Source organism: Aythya fuligula, chromosome 2, assembly GCF_009819795.1.
Source record: "Aythya fuligula isolate bAytFul2 chromosome 2, bAytFul2.pri, whole genome shotgun sequence".
Taxonomy (NCBI): Eukaryota; Metazoa; Chordata; class Aves; order Anseriformes; family Anatidae; genus Aythya; species Aythya fuligula.
The window spans coordinates 7,334,457-7,347,589 of NC_045560.1; the positions used below are offsets into that span (position 1 = coordinate 7,334,457).

Consider the following 13,133-nt stretch of genomic DNA (forward strand, 5'->3'; position numbering starts at 1 on the left):
GAAACTTCAAATATTTACCAAAAATGGGGGAAATTCTCCTACTTATGAAATTTCAATACCATCAGTATTAAACATTATTCTCACCTGTCTTAATTTTTCAGTATCCGCTTGAGGAGACATATTCATGGTATTCTGTGTATCCGTTACTCCTGTAGTGGGTGCTGGGCCAGGAACTTGTGAAACTTTGGGGAACTGCTGCCCTTGAGAACTCATTGGAGAATTTGCAGATGCATTGAAGTTGCCCTCAGATCCAGGCCGTGACTGTTCGGCAGTATCGTGGGCTAGCTGACCAGTTCCAAAAGATTCTGGCTGAGGTCTTGGAGTCATGGGTGGTTGATCATAGGGGTCACGTGCTGGAGCAGCAGGACCATGGCTAAATGAATCCGTTATTGCAGGTCCTGCTGGTCTGGGAGTTTGAGAACATGGGTCTGGCGGCCTGACAAAAGTGCCCTGCAACCTGTTCTGTGATGTCTGCAGGAAAGGATCTCTGTTTGGTATTAAACCTGGTCTTGTCATTGCAGGTCTGTTAAAACTCTCTGGTATTCCTGGCCTTGGAGTTCCTGGTTGCTGAGAGTAAGGATCATTCAGAACTGGCCTTGGCGTTCCAGGAGGTTGAGCATACGGATCAGAATGTCTCTGACTTGCTGGGGACTGAGCAAATAAATCTGCTGGCTGTGCAGGTCTTGGTGTTGGTGGCTGCTGCATATATGGATCGACTGTGGTGGGCCGAGGAGTTCCTGGAGGTTGGGCATAAGGATCGGCAACTGGCCGAGGAGTACCTGGAGGTTGGGAGTAAGGGTCCTGAGAAGCTGGCCTTGAAATGGGTCCGGATTGAGGGAAAGAATCACTTTGTTGTCGCACTATCCGGGGCGGATGGGTGAAAGACTCCTTTATTGCAGGATGGGGAGTAAGGGGGGGCTGGCTGTACGGATCGTTAGGCTGATTATGGGAGAAGTTATCCACTGGCCTCGGTGTCAAAGCGGGCCGCTCATACGGATCAACAGGAACGCGCCTCGGTGTGGTTGGCATTGAGGCGTAAGGATCCTGTGGAGACTGAGGTGGGCGCATGGGAGTTTTAAAGGGTCCAGGGCTACCATCAACAGGAGTAGGAGTAGGAGTCAACGGGGGCCGTGCATACGCATCAGCAGAAGTTACTCTCTGTCTCTGAAAGGTATCGGTTCTGGGAGCTGGCTTAGTGAAGGGATCACCGCTTCCAGCTGTCAAAGGAACCTTCCCTGACTGCTCCATAACTATGGGTGACCTTGGGACCCCCAGGGGTTTGGAGAACTGATCTGGTGGCATGACAGGCCTGGGCGTGTCTGGTGGCTTTGCATAGGGATCGTTGCTGCTTGGAGATGAAGAACATGAATCCCTGACTGGCGAAGGCCTGCTTCCTGATGGTTCCGTGACCTGGATGGGCCTGGACATGGCTGACTGTGGTGCACAGGTGTCTAACGGTGTGATGCTACCCCTTCTAACAATGTTTTGATTAATAGGCGCCGGTCTAGGTGTTCCCACCATCTTAGCGTATGGATCCATTGGAGAAGGAGGCCTTGTGCTTGCGGAACCTGGAGAAAACATCTGCTGGGAGGATGTCTGGGGAGTCTGAGACTGAGACAGGGAATCGTGTTGGATTCGGGTTGGAGTAGGGGGTGGGGCCTGTGGTTTTAGGAACACGTCATCGGAGGATGCTGAAGTAGGTGTAGCAGGTAGCTGCTGCTTTGCAAATAGATCCTTGTGGAATGTTTGCTGCGCAGGAGACATACTGCCATTGCCAGTCTGCGGTGTCAAGGGGCTCTGGATCCCACTGCTAGGCGTGTCTGAGCCAGACTGGCTCAGATGCTGTTGTGAACCAAACTGCTGTTGCTGCTGTTGCTGCTGCTGTTGCTGCTGTTCATTTTTCACTTGTTCAAGCTTCTGCGTGGCTTCTATTTTGGCTTGCTGCTTACTTTTTTGACGCATTTGCTGTTTTAAAGTTATAAGGGAAGAGGTTACACTTCTACATACATGATAAGATCTTCGATGACTGAAAATGAATCAATAATTAAAACTTTCAAGCACACTAAGTATCAGCTATGAATAGTTGTAAATTGTAAATGCAATGGGAGCACAGAGCACAGCTATCTGTAAAGTTCAATTACCTTGACATGCACCCTTGATTACCTGGGAAGAAATTTTCCCAGTTTGCATGAAGAGCAGCAGAGCTTTCCAACCCCGTACTTTGAAGACCAGTACTGACAGATGCAGCACTGATGGAGGCAAACAGGTTCTGAGAGACAACCGGTCTAATCTGAAGCAGTAAGCTGCTGCATACTGCAAGGATAAGGTTACTGCAATATAGGGTGTATAAAAACAATCTATTACACCAGCTAACCATACAGCGAAAGAATAACCTACTTCCACAATAGGTAGAATTTAAGGGTAAAAGTTTTAAAGCAAAATTTTCTAACATTTACTAGCAGCTTTTCTTCTGATAGCATCTACTTCCTTCCAGAATGCCTGAATTTATACTCTTCTACAAAAAAAGATTAAAATTGATTTATTATAACAGAGGATTCCAACAATGCAATAAAAAACAGGAACAAAAATAGCCTAAATGCAACACACCTGTCTGAATTTCCATTCTTGTTCATGCTCCGATTCCCTCTGTTTTAATGGATCTTTAAAGAGGTCAGAGTCAATACGTGAGCTAGGATCAATGCTATCCTGTTGCTGTTGCCTTTTCATGGAGTCGTTTGACATCTGTACTTTATTGATGCGCAAAGCAGCTCTATTATCTCTGGCTTTTTGCTGGGAAAAGATTAAAACAAAAAAACATATGTAGTTAGCCTCACTTTCTTTTGCTAAGAGTGAACACTGCATCTGTTATTCCCATAAAATTTAGAACCAAAGTATTGGTATGACTTATTTTTATCAAAAACATGCTTGTAAAAACTACATTACAAACGTTACTAAGAACTTGAAACTGAAAATGCTTCACCCCTGTAGAAATCCTGTGTTTAAACTAACACAAACAGAGAGAACTAAGGAGTTAATAGCAGCAAGGGTTTTGTATATATGAGTCCCCGTTCAGGTACTGCGCTGAGCCAGGAAACCATGAATCCGACCATGTTACCTTTCAAATTGTGTATTGTTGTGGTCTAAAACCTGAAGACATGAGCACAGCAGATAATGCTTGGATCAATAAAGGTCAATACTGCGAAGAACTTCAATGACAAGAAATATACAGTCTACTCCATTAAATAGCCTCTATAGATCGCAGTCCGTGTTAAGTTAGCAGTATAAACATAGGATATGGGTTTATATATCAGGAAAAATTGGATGGAGGAACAGCGATTCCTCTTCAATGAGGCATTTTACAGCTATACTGACACTTTAAAACATCTAATGAAAGTTTCAGAGTCTGTTTTACTACCAGTCTAGGATGCGATTCTTTTTCTGAATCAAATCCTCCTCACATCTTCGTTTTAACAATTTTATTTGCAGTTTTCAAGTGGGGGCTGCTTGGCAGAAAAGGCTTAAATCCTCCCCTCTGACAAAGAAACAGTAACACAGATAGGAGCACCAGTGTCACAGCAGCAGAAATTAGTATCATTTCCTCTCTAAGTGACAGGATTGTGCATAGTAGTAAGAAAAGTAAAATGCCTACAGCAAAAATGTAATAACAATCTTCTGAATTTGATTTCTAAGGTAGCCTTTATTCATCCCCCCTGAGTGAAAGATCCTCAGGACAGGCAACACAGCAGCTCCTTGTGTGCACAATGCTGAGTACACTAGAAACGGTTGTAGTTTAAGTACGTGGACTGTAACATCTGTGAGGAAGTAACTGCTTCTTACTATGCAAATACATGTATATGCATGTGCAATTACAAGTGCTCTTCCTACCAAACACGAAGGAAATATGCATCTATGTCTTGGATATCCGTCAGGAGAATAGGACTACATTTACTAACAGCAACGAAAAAGGAAAATTCAGTAATAGAATTAATTGTAAAGTGATAAATGCCTGGATAAAAATCCACCCTTTTAGATGAATAGTTTCTTGTAAATGCTATATGGAGGGAATCACCAAGATTTAATACAGCATGGATGAAATGACAGAGGTTCAAAGGTGCTAAAGTTACAGGCCTGAATGAAAAGCAGAATAATAATATCTCAGTGATACAAAGCAGACAATAGAGAAGGACTGTTTCAAGTGGACAGGATTTTTAGAAAGACCAAGATCTTAATAGCTTGGGTGCCTACTTCCCACACTCCATCTAGAATAATAGGTGGGGAGAATGAAGGAGACTAAAAGCATAACCTTGTAAAATCCTCAGAAATCTACATAGTGAGAATGAGAACAATCATCCAATTACTGTTGTGATGAATGAAAGAAAAGGTAAGAACTAGAAGAGAATGGAGACATAAAGAGCATTGCAAAAAAGTACGTTTGCCAACGATAGCTGGGCAGGCTGAGAAGAATGAAATAAAGGTTCTGAGGTTTGGATACCACAAGGCTTTAACAAGAGGTTACAGCAGAGCATAAGGGTCGCCAGTTGAATGGCATCAGGAATCAGAGACCACATATTCCAGACAGTTACTACAAACATGTCTGTTTGCTTGACTCAGATGTGAAGAAGGTGAAGGCTTTTGGAGAGAAGAATGGAGTCCCTCATGCTCCCTACAGCATGGAGGATATTAAGAGTCTGCGCTGCAGAAAGAGAAGAGAATGTAGTAATAGGGAACAGTAAGGCAAACAACAGAAGAATAAAAGAAAATGAGGAAAGCAGAGATGTGAAACACCGATGCCTCTGGAATGGTTAGTTCAGCAGGTGAAAGACTTTGGCAACTCTAATGGGGCTTAAAAGAAAACACTAGTGAGAGGGGAAGATGAAAGAGAAGAAGGTCACATCATGATCTGTTATCATCCTTATGAAGAAACCGGTGAGATTCTGTGCAGAAAGAGACAAGAGCAAGTAAGACTTGAGGCATGAATCAAATGTAGCAAGGAGGTAGTGAGAACCGCAAATGTTCTCATCTCAGTTGATGTTTTTAGATTGCACAATACTAATATAGTTTATTTCAAGGATGAAAAGCAGAAAAAACAGGTAAAAGTATTCAGAGAGAGAAACTGAATTACAAAGACATTCTTAGCGTAAGTGATCTTTCATTAACCCTACATATTTAAGAAAATAAAAATGGAAGTATTGTAGATGAAATACTACATTTTTGCTAAAAGTATGCAAATGCAGGTGGTAGTTGTTCTTACCACATATGGAGCCCTCTCTTGCGAGCTTGCCTTCCTCCACAGTTTAGCAATTTGCTTCACTCTTGTAGCCCAGTCTGCACCAAAAAATGTGTTAATACACAAGGCATTAGTAAGTCTGTTTTAGATCATTTCAAATAAAGATGCATACATTTCTACACAATATTTGACCTTATTTGGTAAACTGCTCACCTGGGAATTCTTCCTTTAGGTTAGGGAAGTTGATATTTGTATAGAGAACAGGTGCTACTGTTGCCATTTCACCCAACGCTTCCTCTTTTTCCCACTTAAGAGTGCTTCTTTGAGCATTGGACATCGTATCACCTTCACCTTCCAAAGGTGGAGCAGATGGTGCCCACGAGCTGTTTGGATCGTTTACCATTGGATTGAATGCCGGATTCTTATCCCTGGCAAGGCAGAAAAAGGGTTTGTTTTGTAAACAGATTCATCTCAATATACAGAAACAATTAGCAAAGTAGTTATTCTGTTTGCTATTTCAGTCATCAGCAAGCTGCAAGAACACAGACGTTTTGTAGTGGCTGCCTAGAACTAAGTAGTTCTATGCTAACTGTATCACAGTAATTAATACCATCTCCACCATCCAAGTGATAAGCAATGGGTATTTTTGACTTCCCGTCTTCACTTACCTGGTATCAGTATATGGTTGCTGTGTTATGGGAGAGAAGGTGCTCAATCCACCTCCAGGAGTCAAAGCTGTATGAGGGAGATGAGGGTTAGGGCCAATCAGACCATTCATAAGTGGTACTCTTGGAAACGCACTCTCTCCTAGAAAAAGAAGTTACATTACTGTTTTAAAGGGTGACTACTTAAGGTAGAGGTGGAAATTTCTGGTGAAGACATGCCTCACCTAATGAAGTACTAATTGCTTTAAAATTTTATACTACTGACCTTACCTTTTTGGAAAGGTTTTGAATTAAATTAAATTTGCTTTCCTACAAGCTTACGGGGTTCCTTGCTACTGCATCACATCCCTGCACAGATTTTGTCTATTTTTTTTTAATGGTTTTCCAAAGCTTTTGCATTAGTCCATGTTGTGGTACCACACTTAATATTGAAGTATATTCCTAAAGGTTAATGGTCTGTAATATGTTATACTGAGTTCCAGTGGGGAAAAAAAAAAAAAAGTTCCATGAAAAAAAGGAAAATCCACACTGCTGCCAAGCACCAATCATGAAGAAAGTTGCTTTTAGTCCTTGGGGAATTACGATTAATCACCTGAATTAAACATCTCTTCTTCTGAGACAGCAGTGTATCAAAGGAAGCCCTGTTATCTACTAACTCCCTAATGTGTAACCGATGAACTAGACAAAACCTAGTCAAATGAGCATCAGCATTGTAATTGAATGTCCAGCCTAGCACTATTAAGGAGGAAAATTTTATTTATTTGATTAAAATATTAGGCAAATCTGGCAGAGGCAGATTCATTCCAGCAGATGGTCTTTGCAGATGTTCCTACATGGAATTAACACTGACCTTTGAATCCCTGTCACTGAAGTGCAATTATCAATATGTTCTGGATATTTTCCTAATAGCACAAAAGTAACTCAGGAATAGACATATCTGTAGGATAATTCACTGTATCACTCTCTCACACTTGACATGACTGTTTTTTGATTTACACATTACATAAACTACCCAGGGAAGTTTAGTTTGGACGACAGTAACTTGATTACAATTTAGGAAAACGTGCCTTATCATAGCTGCTGAACAGCTAGTATATGGTAACTCAAGTCCTGGCAAACAAACACAAGAGAGAGTCAAGGCTCTCATTCACACAGTAGGCTTACGTGTCTGTATGAGAAGAGACTGTTAATTTTATTTGAAATTGCTGAAACTTGATACAAGCTTCCCCATTACTGAAGTATTTATCTCACAGAAACATGTGGATCATTACACCATAACTGAACCAAATTACAAACCTAAAACTTCGTAATTGTGGCAATTCCCACAGGGAGAAAGTTAAACAACCTTACAGAACTCTAATGCTGAAGTTATCAAATATCCAAATAACTGGGAAACTGGCACTGATATCTATATTATCTTTTGCTTTAAATCACCTCATTATTTGCTTTAAACTCTCTCCTTTCCAAGACTTTTTGAAGTATTTCCTTTTTATGGAAATTCAATCAACTAGGAAACCAATCTTTTTTTTTTCTCTTATGATTAATTCATGGGTGAAATCAATTTGCATGCTACTTTTTGTAGTACCAGCATAATAAGATTGGGCACTCTTTATATGAGCTCAAGGAAAATCCACTAATGGTGATGTGTGATGAGAAGAGTGTATTTAATTATGCTCATACATACTGCTAAAATCTTGCTCTACTAGAAACAACAACAAGAAGTATCAGTTTGCCCCTTGCTTTCAATATAAAAGCAGTAAGGCACTGTATTAATTCATAACAATTTTAATAGTAAGAAAGAAAATAAATGATACATTCCAAAATTTCTTAGCCTCCTCTTTATTATTTGGATAGGAATTCTTAACGTTACACTGAATTCTTAAAAGAAATGTAAGACTCGCTAAATCACTGTCACACAGACTTTTTCATTAGTCTCGAGGAGGTACTCAGAAGTAATGAAAGAGCAAAATCAGAAGAGAACACATGCTTTATCACAGACAATTTCAAGAATATGAAAGTGTCGACTAAAATAAAAGCTCCAATATGTCACAAAAATCTGAAATAGTTGTCCCTTTCAGTTAGCAACATTTACCTGCATATTAATTACAGACTCCCTTCAAAACTTTTTTAGAAAAGTATTTCATGAGTTAACAACAGCAGGTTCCAGGAATTAACAACAGCAGAAATTAAGACATGTCCTACTTTCATGTTGGCATTTAACAGACGTACAACTCTCCCTGATTAAGCTTCTGTTGTTAGAAGTAACAAAGGGACTTACCTTGGCTGTGCAAAGACATAAGTTGTGGTGGAGGTGGAGGCTGTGGCAAAGGTGCTGGCTGTGTGGTTGCTGGACTTAATACAGCCGTGAACAGATCTTCAACATCCTTTCCTCCTAGTTCTGCAAAAACACTGCGCGTAAGTTGGCTGGCATTGTTTACAAACTGTATCTTGTAGAAGACAACACAGATTAAGAACACGTACCTGGGATTTTGTACAATTTGCCAAGAATAGCACCTGGGCAAATTAAAAACAACACATAATGAGTAATCACCAAAAAATGCAATAAAAATAATTCTGCAACTAAATGCAAACAGTCAATGTTACCTTACGTAGGTAGCAATTTGAGTTTAAAAACAAACAAACAAAACAAAAAACAAGTTTTCCATAAGACCAGATCAAGAATGAAAAAAAAAAATTACCATCTGTGACCATTTTGTCTAGTTCTGGACTGAGGATTCCATCCAATTGTTCTTCACTCAATGGCCGTGAACTCGGGTTGACATTTGGCTGAGGCAGAGAAGAAGGATCATCAGAGATGGGGCCAATATCCAATCCAGCTGAAGAAGGAAAGAATATTAAATTAGACATAAGCAGTAAAACCTACTAATATAGAATAAAGGCCATAAAACTTTTTCTTTTTTTTTTTTTTTTTTTTGGTAGAGCTATCAACTAAATGAAGACTTTGTTAAAATTTGAAAGGAAAGGCAAAATATGACATCCATTAGAAAAAAGTAAACAAACACTCCCACTAATTATCTCCAGTTTACGGTACTGTTTGAGGAATGTTAATTGAATAGAATGCAACTAGAACAAGAGAAAAATTGTGTTGAAATAAGACTACCGAGTTCAGTTACAGCAATTTTTCAAGCATGTAGTTTTCAGTATGCAGTTCCAATATAATTATTTTTCACATTTTAAAAACAATAACACTAGCAGGCAGTATGTTGCATCCTGGTACATTAAGCTTCACCCCAAACATTCTTATGTATTACATTAATTATCTACTGAAGTGCTCTTGAAGTGTACTCAATATCAAACCAGTTATAGAAGCTTCCATCCCAAAAACAACTACTGAACATTCCAGGTTATATTAGACAAAGTTTTTTGTTGATACTGAGAAAACGTAACTTTCTACTTAAATTTCACAGCATCCTTTACAAGTCAATAAATCTCTCAAAAGAGAAACATCTTTGAAAATAAAGCTAGACACTTCAGCATTTAGAATATATTTCTGTATTAAACACCAAATAAAAATATATTTAAAATAATGAAACATGCCATTCTACTTATTGTTGAAGTGTGTCAAAGTGATGAACGATCGTCCAGTGAAAACAAAAAAGATTGATGCTGTCTACTCTATTCATGCCTTAATATGTTCACATTGTTAAAATGCTTGTAATTTATTAAAGATACAACTACAATAAAAACTACACACTACTATTATAAGTAATATTAACGGCGACAGAAAGAAAATGCATGGTTTTGTAACATGGAACACAAAAACTCACAAAGGTTTTCAAAAAACTGGAAGCAAAACTTTATGCAATACTCTACTAAATGTGGAGTGCAGAGTTTAAAGGTCATGTTAGACTCAATACAGAAAGAGTGGAAAACAAAAGCATGAATTAGTGTCACAGTAAAGGACTACTAGCTTCTACACATGCAGTTGTTTCAGCTAAAACCACTAGGAAAGATGACTACTTCTAACCATGGATCATCCATTGTTTAGTTTCTTACCAAATGGGGAGGGTGAGTTCTCAACCTGGAAAGTGCATAAATCAAGACCTACAGGACCCAAACCAGATAAAATGGATGATTATAACATGAAAACAAACAAAAAAAAAAGTAAAGAAAAAGCTGCATGCTGAAAAAGCTACGCAGGTATGACAGATAACAGAAGCTGTTTTTTTTTCTCTCTCTCTAGAGAAGCAAAGCAAAGAGCCAGGTAAAAAAAAAATGCCGAAGAGGTTGGGTTGTTTTTTTTTTTTTTTGTAGAAGACAAAATCACCTCAAGCCAAGGTGTTCTTAAGATATGAAAATCCTGTCTGAAATCACCTACAGCACAACCTAGAATACAACAACTACATCTATAGTAAAGAGAAAAAAAAGAACACAAATTCCAGAGAGACCTTATAAACATACATACCTGAATGATCTCCAGACTTCACCAAATCATCAGAAAGTATTCCAAGAATATCATCATCGGTGTTTAAGACCTCAGAAAGATCAGCCAAGGGATCGTCAGTGCTACCTGTAGAAGACAAAGTAAAATTAATTGATTGTGGCATTTTTATGTTTAAACATGACTCTGGTGATGTATGACAGCTTGAGCTATAGGCTCAAACACAGGTTTACCAGGCTATACTGGCCCTCCTCGTGTGCCACGCACTGTAGGTTCCTCTGAAATGGGAAACAAGTCATCATCCCCTCCCCACTCAGTACCACAGCCATGTTCACATGTTTAAATTGATCAGTATTTCTGGAGCATAATAAAAGCAATAAATCAGTTGTGCAGAAGAAAGACTGCTTTTTTTTTTTTTTTTTTTTTTAAGGAACCTTTTTTTTAAGGTTTTAGGAAAAAAAGTATCTAATGAGAACTCAACATCTAAGACACAAAGGCCCATGAATGTAAGAATCAACAACTGTGTTTGGTAAAGGAGACAGCTCACAGCAAGTGAATGGGAAATATTAAAAAAAAAAATACAGAAAAAAATAAAATTATCAGTATTCTTCTCTTACCACCACTATCTTTCTTAACACTCTAGAGCAACAGTTACTACAACCTGATACGGAAAAAAAAACTTAACAGTAAGAAGGAGTAGTAAGTAAATGGAAACTGAAGCTGCTACTTTTATGATCAGAAGTCCTGGAGAAATGAGAACAACTGGAGGTAGAAATGTTACGTTTGTTTGCAATCTAGCAAAAACTAGTCTGATCCTAGCAAAAAATTATGAAATATTAAATAATAATTCTGCGTATGATTTTCTTCTTGACATCCCATTCATTAGGGTGAAGCAACTCCAAACAACCCATCTGGTTTTATTAACTAGGTTTTAGGATGATTACAGACATGCAACATTTAAAGAAAATTATTTGACAAACAAAAAAGAATTTGAGAAAAGTATTTTTATAAAGAACTGCAAACTGTCGTGACCACATGAGAAATCCCTGCAAAAACAAATGTGAAGAGATGGTAAAACACAAAGATGCATATAATTAACATATAATTATCAGAGGAAAGGTATTAATACAAATCATAAAATATACAATATGGAAAACCAGTATGGGCAGGTAAAAGGGACCAGAAAGTCAAAGGGCAAACGTATTTCATAGGTATATGGGTTATCTTTCCCACTGCTCCTACCCAGCTTCCCCAGAAAAGTATTTCTAGCTTAATTGTGAGGCCTGGTGCCAAGGATTTAATGATATCACGAGGCTATTTTCCAATCTGCTAAACTTTACAGTGATTTAAAAGTTCCTTTTGTTCTTCAGAGACGACTCTTTTCCCTCCAACCATTAGTAAAAGTCAAAATGAAAATTCACTTTGCTACTTTTATTCTTCATTTTTATCCTCTGTAAGACCAAGGAAATGATGCCATCTTAATTAAATATCTTATGTTTGCCACTCAGGTCAATCGATGTGTCAGCATACAATGCTCTATTAACAGATAAGTAAGTAACACAGCTCCTCCCAGTATTAGGAGGAGTACTTATAAGTGTCTCCAAACCAAAAACCACTTTGTTTAATTATTTTAGTTGTGGGCTTGGTAAAAAGGACTATGAAATTTAAGGTTTTAAACACAAGCTAGTTGTTTGTTTGTTTTTTTGATATACATTTTCTTCCTGGCAATTTGGTCAAACACAATCGTGAAAGTCAGTAACTTGCACCAGGCACCAAGCCGTGGTGTTAAGGTCTTCACTTGGCTAACAGGCAAAGAACAGACTTGAGCTGTCTTCTAACTTTTCCGAGCTCCTGCCTGAAGGTAGGCAAGTAGCAGGGAGAAAAAAGCCCTTCTGAGGGAAGTACCAAGACCATTTCAGCATCCTTCAACACGCTATGGTGCTTTCCTCCACAGCCTTTAGTAATGTGCTTGGGAAGAGTCCCTAAGAATTCAACTTCTAAAACAAACCCAAATGTATTGAATACGTAGCAAGAAAAGACTCAGGTGTAGAGATGTAAAACCAATGCGTTGACCACCCACAGTTACCAACTGGTTGTGAATAAATTCAGGCTTGAAGTTGCAAGGCTTCTAACTGCTAAGGCAATCAGGCTCTGTAATGGCCTTCTGATGAGACTGGTGGGTTGGAAAAAAGCCAACCGCTATCAAGATCGAGCTGGTTAAGTCTATAAAAAGACCGAGTGTCAGCAGTAGCAGGAGGCTATGCTCTATGATCCATAAGCCTTATCTCATATAAGACATCTAAAGTGAAGTGGTGTTTTTTTTTTTTTCAGTTTTAATTCAATGGATGCTAAATATTATCTTGGAAATAACTAAATCCCTTTTATTCAGCTGCTCCAGATCAGAATCAATAGCCAGTTGACATCTGTGCCAAACAAATAGCTCAATACTGCTCATTAATTTGACTCTTCAGAATAGAGATGAAAACTAAGACAAAGCAAGAAAGAAAATAACTCGCTTATAATGCCGGATCTCTAACAGAGCAGGATTCTACTGCTACCTCGTGATCCTGATTCCTCTGATACATTTAGTTTAATGTATTTATTACAGGAGTAAAAATGCCTCTCCCAGGGCTGCAGCCACCCTAACGTGTTTAATCACAGACTAATGTATCTAGATTTAAGATATCCCAGTAGCGATGGAATTAGCTGTGCAGGGACGCAGATGACTCCTCTCTTTTTGTTTAGGAATAATTTCCTTAGCATTCTCTGGAGACCCTATTTAAATAGATGACTTTTTCAGCATTCCCAGGAAAAAATATACTGAATATAACCTATTTTA

The 13,133-nt window shown here is 38.7% G+C and overlaps 1 protein-coding gene across 8 annotated transcripts in view; it reads right to left on the reverse strand.

Moving 5' to 3' along the window:
• The window catches only part of KMT2C (lysine methyltransferase 2C), a 193,244-nt gene that overhangs the window by 30,616 nt on the left and 149,495 nt on the right, over positions 1–13,133 (reverse strand). For 7 of the 8 annotated variants that reach the window (XM_032181531.1, XM_032181535.1, XM_032181539.1 and 4 more), the window contains 10 exons: positions 10,319–10,423; positions 9,910–9,957; positions 8,592–8,729; positions 8,374–8,406; positions 8,171–8,290; positions 5,896–6,034; positions 5,441–5,655; positions 5,252–5,325; positions 2,608–2,790; positions 85–1,965 (listed from right to left, as the gene is read on the reverse strand). In XM_032181531.1, coding sequence (XP_032037422.1) covers positions 85–1,965; positions 2,608–2,790; positions 5,252–5,325; positions 5,441–5,655; positions 5,896–6,034; positions 8,171–8,290; positions 8,374–8,406; positions 8,592–8,729; positions 9,910–9,957; positions 10,319–10,423 — 2,936 coding nt within the window. The remainder of the gene's footprint in view (positions 1–84; positions 1,966–2,607; positions 2,791–5,251; positions 5,326–5,440; positions 5,656–5,895; positions 6,035–8,170; positions 8,291–8,373; positions 8,407–8,591; positions 8,730–9,909; positions 9,958–10,318; positions 10,424–13,133) is intronic. The other variant, XM_032181537.1, reaches the window with a different exon arrangement.